The 14,550-nt window shown below is 41.2% G+C and overlaps 1 protein-coding gene across 6 annotated transcripts in view; it reads right to left on the bottom strand.

The window, feature by feature from the left end:
• CFAP20DC (CFAP20 domain containing) overlaps positions 1-12,959 on the bottom strand; it is an 84,059-nt gene extending 71,100 nt beyond the window's left edge. For 2 of the 6 annotated variants that reach the window (XR_008451583.1, XM_054076115.1), the window contains exons 1-5: positions 12,797-12,945; positions 9,867-9,949; positions 7,545-7,634; positions 6,965-7,058; positions 4,854-4,926 (exon numbers count right to left, since the gene is read on the bottom strand). Coding sequence is in view for 4 of the 6 variants with exons in the window: in XM_054076115.1 (XP_053932090.1) it covers positions 4,854-4,926; positions 6,965-7,058; positions 7,545-7,634; positions 9,867-9,887 (278 nt within the window). In the remaining 2 variants the exon portion in view is untranslated. Of the gene's footprint in view, positions 1-3,689; positions 3,709-4,853; positions 4,927-6,964; positions 7,059-7,544; positions 7,635-9,866; positions 9,950-10,503; positions 10,628-12,796 lie in introns of those variants that run through there. The other 4 variants (XM_054076116.1, XM_054076117.1, XM_054076118.1 and 1 more) reach the window with 4 other exon arrangements.
• Positions 12,960-14,550: the final 1,591 nt, after the last annotated feature.

Genomic DNA, 14,550 nt, shown 5'->3' with positions numbered 1-14,550 from the left:
AAGCTACAACTGTGGTTTCAGGCCATGCCAATTCTAAGATGTCATTCCAAAGTTAGTAAAATGCCAAATTTTCAAAAGCTAATGCCTACCAACTGTGTTTGATTATTCCCAAGCTTTCTGAAATTCTTTTCCTTAGGAAAAGAATACATGCAAACAAAAAACAACCATCTGTCTTAATTCTGATGAATTTTAACAAGTAAAATAAACCAAAACCAATTAGATTTGAAATACAAAGTCCTAACTTTAAATTACAGACTAAGTCCCATACACAGGGAGCAATAATCCGCCATGCCAGTGCAGTCTGAGGGCTGACTGGCTGGAAGGCAGCTGTTTACAAAATTACCTGTGGGGCCTGGTAGACAAATTGACCATAAGGCAGCAAAGCATCTTTCCAGCAAAAAAGGCCAAGAGCATTCTGGGCTGCAGGAGGACGAGCATTGCCAATAGGTCCAGGGAGGAGAGCCTTCCTCTCTACTCAGCCCTGGTAAGACCACAGGCAGAGCGCTGGGTCCAATGCTCAGCTCTGTGACAAGAGATATGGGCATACTGGTACAAGTTCAGTGCAGGATAATGAAAATGATGAAGAGACCACAGTATCTGATTTAGGAGGAGAAGCTAAGGGACCTGGGATTGTTTAGCTTTGAGAAGATTAAAGGAGGGATCTCACTAATGTGTATAAATACCTGGTGGCAGGGAATAAAGAAGACTGAGCCAGACTAAATATCTAAATAATGGACAAGATGTAATACGCACAAATTGAAATGCAAGAGCTTTTGTTTAAACATATGAAAAAATGAAGATTTAAACAAGTAGTTCGTAGCACCATGAAGCTGGCCATCGAGATAGACGGCAGGACTTTAGAGCTGCAGCAGTGGATCAGTAAGTACTGTACCTGGTTGTGCCACTGACTTTGCTGGGCTACTTTACACGTTAATTTGGACACATTCTGTTGTTACCATTATCTGTCCTGCCCAGATGACCAAATGCAAAACCAGAAAACCTCTTTTTCATCAAAAATGCTATCTCTCTTAACTGGTCACTGTCCAGGGATAGGATAATATATCAAATATAAAATCTGTGCCATCAGCACACACCAGCCTGCATTTCAATGAAAATGTACTTGATCAACAACCAGATTTTAAAATTTATTATAATTCCTATGTTTCTCACTTCATATATTTAGAAGTATCATAGAATAATCTGTTAGTAAACTCTATAATATATTTTCAAAATAAATTGATAAATATTACTCCCATAACTTGCATGACAGAACTGGAGGAAAAAAGGATCAGCAACCTACAGCGACTCCTACAAGATGACATAATATTTCCGTACAGAACCAGAAATAGAGCTTCTGACTGTTTGGATATCTCAGACTACTCTACTTTGTTTTTTGGAGTACAATTTGAAGGTCTATTTTCTCATATCAACAGCTTACTCATTTGCCATAAACCTTATAAAATGATGTACTAGTTTCATGAGACTTAAATAAAAAATAAATGTATCAGAAATAGAGTCAAACAATGACTGGCACCATGGGAGTTTAAGAAGAATGAATGTTTGTGTGCTTGTCAAAACGCCAAGTGCTAGCACTTGCACATGTCCACATACTGGGAATTAATCAAAGAATGCCAACTCAAGCCAGATACTATTTTCTTTTACACACAAGTATTTTGTTGAACATGGAGTTACATTTGCTTTTTCAGAAAGGTAGCAAAATCTGAAGACTGAAGATTTAACAACTGGTTACTACATTCACAACAGATAATTATACTCAGCATCACTAACAGCTTTGCTACCATTTGCTTCAATAAGGCTGCATGAATTACACGTTCTCTATTGTAGCTGTGATTTTATTATGCTTTGCCAATTTTTTCATTCACGATCTGTTTTATCTATTTTTTAGGCAGATCAATACATTAGATGAGTATCGCCACAGCAACAATCAAACACACCACCAAACCAAGTAACAAAAATTCTACTTCTTCTATTCCTTCCAAAGAAAAAGCAAACAAAGCAAGTTAAACAGTTGTTTGCACATTCAGTATTTATGACAGGAATTGTGCATTACTGGTTGACTGCAGCATATTAGAAGGTTTAGCTCAGCAGTGACGGATGGCCTTGAAGAAATTCTTGTTTGCTGATCAGGTCAATCACTGAACAGAATGCAAAAAAGAGGAGAAAGTTCAAGCTAAATTCGTATTTTCATCTCTATGCAGAATGGGAGAGGAAGAAATGTACCATAAAACATCACGTGCAGCTACTACAAAACTTGCCAAAGTGTTTTTCACAAAAAGTAAATTTGATAGCTTGGTATGCTCTCAATTTTCGCTGGAAGCTACTCAAAGATTCAGTTGCAAGCAGTCAGATTACCCAAGAAACCATCTTCGAACATTAAACTCCAGGAAGCAATGGCACAATCAATATTCTGTCCACAATGAAGCAAGAGATTCTTTTCAAAACTGAAATAAAAAGAGCTGAATGGCAAACACGTGAAGTAAGAAGGCTTTTCTTCATTATTCACTGAATTTTCATGAGTCTGCTAGGACAAAATACACTGTATCTTGCAAGTTTTGAAGGAGTTTATAGGTACATAAGAACTTACAGATGATTCCTAATACAAAACTTAGCATAAAATTTATTTTTAAAGCAGTTCTATTAAATTCTGCATACAATTGCACTAAGTGGGGAACAAATGAGATTGTACTTTTTAGCTATATGCACCTTTATCTCCAGTTACTTTGAATGTATTGAAGAACTTATAATATCATCCTTACTCTTATAATTACATAACGTAAGTAATAAGTAATTAAACAGTTACACTGAATTAAACAGGTATTCTTTTGTAAAAGGATAGGAAAATGTATTGAGATTACTTAATTCCACATAAACACTGAAGTCAGAGCACGTAACAGGAAGAGACAGAATCAGGATTTGCATCAGGCACTAATTTAGAATCAAGAAAGTTGACAAAAAATAAGAAAGAAGTGAAAAAAACTTCTAACTATTTAAATATAGTAAATTTATGTAGTAAATATAGTAATATATGCTTAAATCAACTCTATACACAGCAAATACATACTACATGTATTTAGATTTAAAGAAGTACATAAGACTACTATAGAAGTAACTATATATGGTTATAAGGGGGACAAAGTAATAGTCGGAATTGAGGTAGCGAGAAAAGATAAAAACAAAGTCACTAAATGAGCTGGAGAGAAAAAAAGGGAAAGAAAGGTGGCAGAGTAGAAGAAAAGTGGAGACGAGGTTCTTGTTAAGAGGTATTGATGGGAGGCAGGTACCCAAAAGAACCAAACTCAGCATGACACTGCAGAAAATCTGAATTCCTGTCATTCCTCTGCCCCCTGTCCACAGAATGTCTACAAGAAGCAAATCCATGTACTCGGTTTCTGTTACTGTATGACATATCCTGTTTGTTTTGACCCTTTTGATACACGCTTTTAGAAGTAATGCGGCAATTAAAACCACAGGAGTAGAAAGTGTAACCAGAACTACTCCCAGGAATTTCAGAGAACAGAAGTCATTGTGATTTGACACACAAAACAACTCTTTGTGTTGCAGGGGAAAAAAATAAACAGTAGCTTTAAAATCCTGCGCATTTATGTTAAAGATCCCTTAAAAGCTAAGCAAAAAAAAATTATTCCAAACGAGGTAAGAAAAAGAACTACCTTGAAAGGAAAGCGTAACAGAAGATGTATAAAGGCTGTGGTAGGAAGAGAAATGAAAGAGAAAGGGAAATTACTTGAAAACCTGCGTTTTTTTAGACTATTCAACAATTCCCAGCTTTTCTGCCAACAATTTCCCACTTTACATTACAAAAACGTTCATATTCTCTGCACCAAGATGTTGACAGAAAGTCAAATCTGTCTTTAAAACAAGAACCTTGAGCCCAGTGTTCTCCATCAAATTTCCATGCTCTGTGGAGAAGTAAAAATATTCTTTGCTAAAGATATGTGCTTAAGTGACTTAATTTATCCTCTGAAGATTTTCTCAATGTTCAGATTCTAAAATCATGTTAGAAATTAAGCATGCCACAGAGGAATATATATAAAGTTAGTAACATGATGTAGGTTATAAACGCCCACCAACTCACAAACCACCCGAACCAAAATACCTGCATGGATTGTTCTAAATTCACTGAGGAATTTTAATAAATATGCCTCAATTCACATTAGTTTATTCTAATGCCATAATATTGCTTTTGTTAACCAAATCATTGGTGTTCTACTGGCTATAAAGGTGAATGGGTTGTGCTGGTTATGAACAGCTGGTGCCTCTAGTAGGGAAACGCTGTCCAAAGACTTGACTACTGCCCAAGTCAAAATTATTGTATCATTCCATTTCGAACTAATGAAAAAAAGTCTGTTTCAGCTGTACTTTTCTTTCCTTACAGCACAGAGATAATGACAATGGCTGAGCACTCCATTTGTTGTTCCAGCTTTTTACCATTTGTTTGGTTGTTTTCTTTTCCCCCAGTTATTAGAATAATTATTTCTTTTTGCCCTGAACTGAAGGCCCTGAAATAGTTACTCATAAATCTCTTAAGAATTTTCAGGAGACTTTCATGAGCCAGTATTTTTAATATGTTTGACAAATTCATGTCTCATTTCTTATTTTTCGCTACCTTCATTCACCATTTTTAGAGTTTGTTCTGATTTCAAAGGAAAGTCAGTATTTAAAATATCAAAAAAATAATTATTTCATTAGCTTAACTACTTTGTATTGACTTGATATGTCATCACGCTTTAATGCAAAATCTGCCACCACAACTAGCGGCTGCAATCAGGCATTCACTTTATATTAAGTATTCAAGGAAATTTTGGGTATCTCACAGCAACTCAGTGGAGAAGTCTTGTCCCAACGGCACAAAAATCTGAAGAGTCAGAAATTGCTGGATCAGTCCCACTAGAAAGAGAAAAACAAATTAAATACATGTGCTGTGTGCATGCAGATGCACATTCCACCATCAAGCATTTCACTTTGTACCATACAACTACCGTCCTGCAACAGTATTTCCCAAGGTTCACACAACACGTGAACATGAGAAAAACCTGAAGAAACCAATTCAAACTGCAATAAAAGTGTTATTTTAAAAGTCCCATCTGTGGCTTCGGTAGAATTCTCATGAAAACAAAAGGAATCCTTTGTTTCATTTACAATTCTAAATTGTGTTCCAAGAGTGTGTAGAGACCACTTATCCCACAGGAATTATAAAATAAACTAGTACTTTCCTATTAAGTTATCCTACAGTCACATGAAACTTGCGCTCACGTTTGTGACAACTTACACCTCATTAAACACCTTTCAAAAAACCCTGGGGTAAAAATGCAATCCAGATCACAACAACAATGCTTGATGGAGGCTTCTGATGTTTAGTAAAAGAGCAAAAGAGCTTAACTTGGGAAACAAACACAGGAAATCTATGAGGATTCATGCAGCTCTCTATCGAGGGAAAACTGATAGTACAAAGTTGTCTGAATTGAACTGTATGTTATTTTCTTAGTTATTTCATCCGGGAGAGTATGGGCTGCTCTTTACTGACTTAAAAAGACTCAACAGCAATATCTGCTTCCCTTCAAAGAATGTCAGTTCAGAATTTCTTTCTTTAGTGCATCAAATGACACTTTAAAATCTCAAATTGTATTTGTATATACACAACATCTTTTATTTTGGGAGAGTGTTCAAAGATTGCACTACAAATAGGAGACTGCATACTTGATATAAATGAGCCATTTGAGGTACATACACCTCAAGAAAGGAAGAGACAGAGACCAAGGGAGACAGAATGGTAACAGATGGAAATTTAAGTGCAGAATTGCAGCACTAGATAAGTAAACTTTAAACCAAACTATTCTTAGCAGTGATAACCTACAGCACTAATTCACAATCTTCATTTTCACAGACACATAGAATGCTTTGGGTTGGAAGAGACCCTTAAAGGCCACCAATAATCCAACCTCCCTACAAGGAGCAGGGACATCTTCAACCAGGCCAGGTTGCTCAGAGCCCCACCTGACATGACCTTGAAAGTTGCCACCTCCACCCCTCTGGGCAACCTAGGCCAGAGTCTCACCATGCTCGTTGTACAATTGGCAATAAAGAAATTACAGAAAGATATATTAGACTAATATTTATTATACTGAAGATAACGGTAAATTTCTTGTATAAAAGCTAAATTAATCTCTAAGGCCTTAGTGCCCAACCGGACTGTACAATTGCTTATCTTTGGTGTTTGTTTGGAAAAAGCATTCTGTTATTATATTCCCTTCATAAGTATATTAGAAGACTCCTGTTTCATTTGACTAAAATCACCCTTTCAACTTTTCTTCAAAAGCAAGCAGTTTATTCTAAACCAGCCTGATTAATTTCTACAAGCCTTATAAGACATTATACCCCATAGTGGAGTTTAAGACATAAGTGCCCCAAGAAAAATAGACTGCTTTGATTCTGGTTTATTATGGTGCAAGTAATATACTTGGGGAAACACTCCATACTACCCAAAGACTGATGATGTAAATGCAGCTGAATTTTGGGTATAACTTCTTCATATTGCTAGTGCTTATTTGACACTTGTAAGTAAAAACCCTCTAAAAAGTAAAATGGAAAATGGGACAGGGACCTATTTCACACCCTGTAAGAGCTGAATGGAGCCAGAAGTTATTTTCCAGATACCAGTGTGTAGCAGGATCAGATACAGAAGGCAACCACGCAGCACTAGGACAACAGGTATCAGCAAAGATCTTCCCTACAACACTTACATTAATATGGCATTTCTATGCCTTTTATTTATTTGTAACTGACCTGCTAAAAAGTTAACGAAGAACCACTTTGCTAATGCTGAAATACACCCAAAGTAACACCAGCAACGTAAGTTTTGCATTCCAATATAAGTCTGATTTAATAATCAGAAAACATCAGAGACATTTAATTCTTTGATACTTACAAGTTTGTCTACTTTCCCTTGGTAGCTGCATTTTGTTGATTTGACTGCTTCCTTTAAGTACAAAAACAAAGCCTTTTACTTCTTTATCATATTCCTACAAAACAAACAATAAACAAACATAAGCATCCTGATAAAATTCTTCTCCTCACAACCACCCATGTAACAAATGGATAAAGCTCATTTATTTTTAATCACAAATGGCAGACAGCTTTGCAAGGATGGTAGTAGTTCAAATATGATGGTATATAATCCATAGAAATATGCCCTTTACTTGCACGCTTTATGAATAATAATACCGACAAACAGGGCTCGTGATCCAGTAGGCCCAAGTCAATTCATTAGTTATCAGAAGAGTCAAATTACTTTCTAAATATTTAAAGTATAAAATTACGCTGCAACCAACCTCATCTGCAAGCAGGCACAAAGAACTAATTTAAGTAGTCATTTAGTCTGTCATAATGACAGAACTGCAAGTGACAACTCCACTGTCAGGTCAAAGCCCTGATTACTTTTTAATTTTAAGCTTCATTCACATTTTTGTTTTATACTCTAGGTTTTATAAGTTTCTTTTAAAACTTACTTTCCATATAGCTGATGGACTGCCAAAAATCTTCCATTTTGCTACTGGGCTCTTGCCTTGAGCACTGAATACTTCAACAAATGGCCCACCCTACGATAAAATGGTTTAAGAACACATCATCCAACCAAAAGTTCAGCACTAAACCATCAGTAGTCAAGCTGAGGACATAATAACAATCCCTCCCCACACTACGCTGTTACAGCAGTCAGTATCACCCATCAGTCAGCCAGCAGAACATTAACAGCTTCTAGGACACTATAAAATAGCAATCCATATAGTCGATGTTTGGCTTTACTAGAGGATCAGAACATAAAATTAAAGGAATATTTAAGATTATTTATAATGGCTTTCTCTAAAAAGCAAAATTACTGTAAAAAATTCTAAAAAACATTCAGGAGATTATTAATTTATATTTGAATATGGTTTATTTACACAACTTGCCAAAGGAAGCAAGTTTGAAACATACTGCTAAAACTGTAAAAACTGTTGCAGTTTGGATGTTTTGTCTCATTTCCTATGGAAATAAAGTTTACACAATCTGTCTACATATGTGACTATGTCTGTCTCCGTCTACATATATATGTCAAAGACATTTCCCAGTAATTTTTTCTACTAGTTACTGATTTCCAGCCTGATTTGACCAAACAGCCTTGAAAACTCACAATACTATCTTTTCTGGTCCAATGTAAGTGGCCTCATAGTAGATCTGATCCTACCAGTATCACCATGAAAAGGTAAGGGCTGTACTCCTGCTGTAACCTTCACAAGTCATTAGAAAATTAATACTGGAAAAAGATTAGGAGTGGCCCTGCCAGGTGCAACCTCCTTACGTAGAACATGTGTTCTATTACCCAACAAAGAGTCTACACACAGGCTCCTAGGGAGGTAGGCTTTACCACCTCTGCTAAGAGAAACACTTGCTTCACATTTCACGTCACAATAAATGTGACTCCTTATCAACTCAGCCTGTAGTTTGATAAGCATTTTTTTCAGCAGCATAGTTGTCCTAAGCAATCTTTACAAATCTGACACTCCCTCCTCATTCCTAGTTGCCTGCACTCCCCAATCCTCTCTATGCTCAGCTGCCCAAACAATTGTACATGTCAGAAGGAGCAAGAGGGGTGAGCAGGCTTGGCAACAAAATAAATGTTCTTCGAAGTATGGTTTCAGAGAACATCAGTGCTGCACCGTGTATTAATTAGGCATTTTCCTCTCCCACCCACACCTGGCAGCTTCCAGTCCCACGACTAACCCCAGTAACTAGGCTTACGAAGTTCTAAGGGGATTCATGATAGCATCCCATAAGCAGCACTTGTAAAATATTTTTTGAATTTGTAATTTGAAAGCTACCCGACATATTTAAGGACCACACAATCAAGCTCTTGGCAGTTAAAAATCTGTTTTAAGTTTCCAAGTTGTGCGTGCTTGCAGCAAACTTTATCAAACGTTTTTTCTCCCATATTTACAGACATATTTTGTTAATTATTCTGTCCTTGAGTAGGCTCTGATTACATGTTAAGCTAAAACTGAACAGGACACAGACAACTACCAGACATGACGTGAGAAAGTACTGAACAAATACTGATGTGAAAGGCTGGCAAAAGTCACTTAGTGCCACGAAGGAGGGTTGGATCTCACAGATGAGCAAGGGGGAGGTATGCAAGAACTTGTTAAAATTCCACCATCAACTGGAAGGAAGCACAGGGCATCTTTTTGGGAGAGCAATCCTGCAAAGCCAACAGCACCTGAGCAGCAGTATCAGAAATATCATATAAAGCTGAAATAGCCCGGGTAACAGCATCAGAAATACCAAAACAGACGTAGCAGATCTGGGACCAGTGAGGAAAAAATAGGGGTGGGTTGCTGTCTTCAGAGGCGAGTGCTGCAGAGAAAGGGAGTCAAAGCATGATGAAACGGAGGGCCAGGGAAAAAGGGACAACAAAGTTTGCAAATGCTGTGACCAGTGTTGTCACAGCCCTGTGGTGAACCAAGAGAACAAACCAACCCCTGTTTTCTGACTGCACCTTAAGAGTTGGGCCCACTTCCACAACTGGGAAGAAGCACATGGTGTGTCTTCCCTAACCCACAGGGGAAAGCACATGCAACCAAAGGCCACTGGTCACACTGTGTTGGTGCCCCTTACAGCCCAGACAACATCAGCAGCTACCCACTGTTTAAAAACATTCCTAGAAATATAAAAAATAATGGAACATTCTGGAGCGTTTCTGTATCTGGGCTTTTGCCTCCCAGAATAAGCCATTTTAATTGAGTTCTCAGAGGTGAAATGAAAAAGGGTAAAACATAAAACCATTTCTGCTTTACCTGATACTGATTTTTGAACATTTTCCAGCTTTCACAAGCAGAAAATAATGTCAGCTTCTCAATCAGTAAAGAGACAGACTATGCTGAAAAAAACCAAAAAACAAAAAATAAACTTTACACGGGATTTGACATGAAAAATCCTATAATGAAATCCCAACCGTATTTTAAAAGTTATGAATACTATCATGAAATACTTCTCATGAGTACAGAATGCATATTAATTGCATCAGAGTGCTGCCACAAAGAAACTAAATTAGAAGAAATAGTAATATTGACACTGTCCTGGAAAATGTTCTCTTCGTGCATCAAGTACTCGGTGCTGCCTTTTCTTATATTCCATATAAGACTAGCAATTCTATCTCAGCCCTTGTTTTTTAACAGTGAAGGCTTTCAGGCTTAAAGATGCGTGAAAACAATCTTTAATACATGTTTGTGTTACTATTCTTTGTCATCGTGCATCCACTAGGAAACATTAGACTCCATTAAAGAAGAGTTTAACATTTAATACAGAAAAGCAGAAACATATGGAACTGCTGCAACAGCAACCACTCCATCTAGAGATCTGGCAGACTTCTGAGTGAGACAAATGATCTACTTTCACATTCAGCATTCTTCTTTGAGGATGAGTAGCACAAACCTCAAACCAAGCACTTCAGTTATCTGAGGGCTGCTAAAACCACTGTGAATTAAGAGATGTCTGCAGCTCGAGAGTCAGAAGAGTAGAAAGTGAAGAGACTGATATTGGAGGCCTCCCACATCCCTCTTTGATCACACTCAGTGTCTGCAACTTCACCTGGAGTCAAGAGAAAGTGAAGAGACCCTGAAGGTGGTTGTCAGTCTCCTTATACAGGTAGAACCACTCACAAGAGACCACCCGCACCTTCACCGTGGCAACTGGCAGTGCCCCTTAACTCCTAACTTAAGAGGAATCCTCGCACAAGACTCTCTCTCTCATTTATTTGATCTACTTTATGTTCATTGCTTCAGTTCAGCCACAGACCACTTAAAGAATACAACAATTTTAACTACTGGAATTTTTTTGGAGCCTGAAATGATTTTCTTCACAGATAAAAAAACATATGCTGACGACAGGAAAAGAAGTATCGCTTCTTATAAAGAACAGTCCAGCTCTCACGAGAGTGACAAAGTTTAAAAACATTTATAAAAGATATATGCCTGCAAACGAAATAGAAATTCAATGACAATATGCACAAGTTCACAAACAATGTACACGTTTAAAGGATCAGAGAAGTGGTCTATTTTTAAAAGTATATCATCATTCATTCAGGAAAATGTGATGAAAGATTTGATGTTTAACTGCAATTATTTTAGTCAGCAGCAATTATCAACAAGCCTATCAAAAACTATAATTAGTATTTGATAATATTACTTTAATACTGCCACTGCACACCTGACATCACTTACATTATTCTGTATTTTAGGCCATTTTCTATACAAATTTCCAACTTGTTCAGCTGGCATAACTGGTTTTTTTTAAGAATGACTGTATTAAGAGTTCTATTGGACTATTCTATATTATGAAGTAGACATTTTAGAAATGGCTTTTAAAGAACACACTTCCAAAGGAAGTGTATTAATTCATCCTTCTTTATATATTCACTTTACATCCAGAGCAATTGTTTTTGAATCAGCTTGTTCATTTTTTTTTGTCTGCAATCCCATCTTTGCCATTATCTACAGCCTTGAAACAAGCCAAAAGTACTCAACATTGCATGACTCAGGTCTTATTGAGAAGTAATTGCACCATGGAACTAATCTCAGAATGATCTGCTATTTTGATTCCCTTTGCAGAGCTAAATGTGAAGGACCTGTAGTGAAAGAGCTTCAGAAGTCATGCTCTCCTGCAGTACATATTTACTGTAAATCACACGGACAGGCACTTTTCCTTCTAGGGTTAAGGACTTCACCATCCCCCAGTTTTACTTATTATTATTTTTAAGTGAAGGAAGTATGAAGTAAGACAGTTTTTTGTTTTTTATTCCCTTGGAGAAAAGTCCTTTCACTTACTTTTGCTTTAAAAATCAGCTCCACGCCTGCCAGGCATTGTGCATCTAACACAGCCCCCACATATTTTTGCAGGTCTGTTATGACTTATTACACATCAGAGAAAAGTATTAAGACTAAATAAAAGTGAGGAAACCGCATATAAGAGTCATTGTACGGAAAAAATGAAGTTAGGAGACTGGAAAGAGACTACTACTAATATTTTGGTCAGAATTTTGGGCAACCTGGGCCAGTGCCTCACCACCCTCACGGTGAAGAAATTCCTCCTTCTGTCTAGTCTAAATCTGCCCCTCCAGTTTATACTCATCACCCCTGTCCTGTCACCACAAGCCTTTGTAAACAGTCCCTCCACAGCTTTCTTGTAGCCCCTTTCAGGTACTGGAAGGTAGCTATGAGGTCTCCTCAGAGCCTTCTCTTCTCCAGGCTGAACAACCCCAACTCTCTCAGCCTGTCCTCGTAGGGAGGTGCTCCAGCCCTCCGATCATCCTTGTAGCCTCCTCTGAGCCTGTTCCAACAGTTCCGTATGCTTCTTATGTTGAGGATTCCAGAACTGGACACACTATTCCAGATAAGAACTCTCAAGAGGGGAGCGGCGGGGCAGGAGCCCCTCCCTCCCTGCTGGCCGCACTTTTGATGCAGCCCAGCTCACGGTTGGTTTCTGGGCTGCGAGCGCACACATCGTTGGCTCACGTCGAGCTCCTCATCAATCACTGAGGAAGGTGTTTTTTGTCAGGGAGGCAGCTTACCACCTTTTCGGGTTGTTTTCACCTCAAACTAATTAACACTTAAAGCGAGCTTTCTATGAGGGAAAGCAGGCCTGGGCCTCAGCACTTCATGACAGAAGAACCCCCCGCACCGAACCGGGACAATAACGCTACCCTACGTTTTCCAAAGACACAAGTTACCATCTCAAACAGGCAAAAAGGCCACGAATCAACCGTATCGAGGCTCCCCGGAGCCACAGCCCTCCCTCGCACGCTGCTCCGGTCTCACCAGGCGGAGCTCGGGAGGGGCGACGCGCAGCCACTTAAAACGGCGGCGCTCCCGGCGCGCGCTGCTACCTGTGGGGGGCGGGTCAGTGGGCGTGGTCGTGAGAGGGTCACGATAGGGGGCGTGGCTAGGGCTGTAAAGGGGCGGGGCCACGGGGCGGTATGACGTCAGGGGCGTGAACATAGGCGGGGCCTGAGAGGAGGGCCCGGGCCCGGGGCCAGTGGCAGGGGCGGGGCCAAAGCCAGGGGGTGGGACCGGTGCCAGGAGGCGGGGAAAGGGACGTATCCAGGGCGAGGCGAAAGGAGAATGGACGCGGGAGTGGCAATCGGCGAGGCCATGGGCGTGGCCGGGGGAACGGGGCCCGTGGATGGCAGGGACGGGGCTAAAGGGGCTGACGGAGGGCGTGGGAGGGGGGCTTGACCAAGGGCCGAGGCCAGGGGCGGAGCCAGGCTGGCAGTGCCGTGCGTGGCGATACCTGTGGGGGCGGGGCCATGGGCGGGGCAAGAGGGCGTAATAGGGTGTCGTCTGGGCGGGGCCAGGGAGGGCGGGGTTAAGGGGGCCAGGCACGTGCTGGGGCAGGGCCAAGGGGGCGAGATGGATTGCCGGGGGCGGGACCAGGGGCGTGGTCAGAGACACAAAGGGGCGGGACCAAGGGGACGGGCTGGGTGTGACCATGCGCGGGGCACGGAAGGCGTGCCGTGGCCAGAGGCGGGGCCAGTGACGTCTAGCGGCGGGGCCAAGGGGGCTGGATGGAGGGCTGGGGCGTGAACATCTGTCTGTAGGGCAGGGGCGGGATCAGGCCAAGGGCGTGGCCATGGATGAAGCCGGGGCGGGGCCAAGAGGGCGGGCTGGGGCGGGGCCGGTAGGGGCGAGTGGGCAGGTTTGGGGGCTTGACCAAGGGGCAGACGGGGGCCGGAACGGTCTGTGGGCGGGGCCAAAAGGGGAGTGGTTATGGGCGGGCCAGGTGCTGGGCCAGGGACGTAACAGGGGCGCGCCTAAAGGGGTGGGAATGGGGCGGGGCCGGAGTCGGGGGGCGGGGGGGTCACACACAGGGGGCGGGGCTACGCGTCGGGGCCAGTGACGTAACAGGGCGTGGGCAAACGGGCCGGGATGGGGCGGGGCCGCGAGGGTCCGGGATGGGCGGGGCCGGGATGGGCGGGGCCGTGAGGAGCGTGATGGGCGGGGCCGCGTTGGCGGGAAGTGTCGCTGAGGGCGAGGGCAGAAGTGCGGGGGCTTCGCTCTCCAGCGCGGTTGCCGTTTCCTCTTAAAGGCTTCATGGTCTAAGGTAGGGTTTGAGGAGGACGCAGTGAGCTGTGAGTCACCGCAGCCATACGGCTGTCCATGTTTTTTTTTAAGGAATTCGAGCTCTGGCAGCTGAAATGGTGATTTGTAAATCAGCTGTGAGGTGTTAGAACAAGATTAACACCTAAGTAAGCACGAGGCCCTGCTTTTGTCGCCACGAGTCGTTAAGATCACCTGCTGAGGGTGGCCGAGCTCTAACGTCGCTGGGTGGGTTTATTTTGCCCCCTGGATACTCAATGAGGTATTAATTAGCTCATTAATTATTAGTGAGCCCCGTTAATTCTGCTCTAATACGTGGAATATTTCAAAGTGGGATGTTTTGATCTAAGCTGAAGTACAGTTAAGTTTCATCTAAGCAGTTGTGGCT

Source organism: Cuculus canorus, chromosome 11 (assembly GCF_017976375.1).
Source record: "Cuculus canorus isolate bCucCan1 chromosome 11, bCucCan1.pri, whole genome shotgun sequence".
Taxonomy (NCBI): Eukaryota; Metazoa; Chordata; class Aves; order Cuculiformes; family Cuculidae; genus Cuculus; species Cuculus canorus.
Note: the sequence above shows the minus strand (reverse complement) of the source record. Positions and strands in the feature narration are given on the sequence as shown.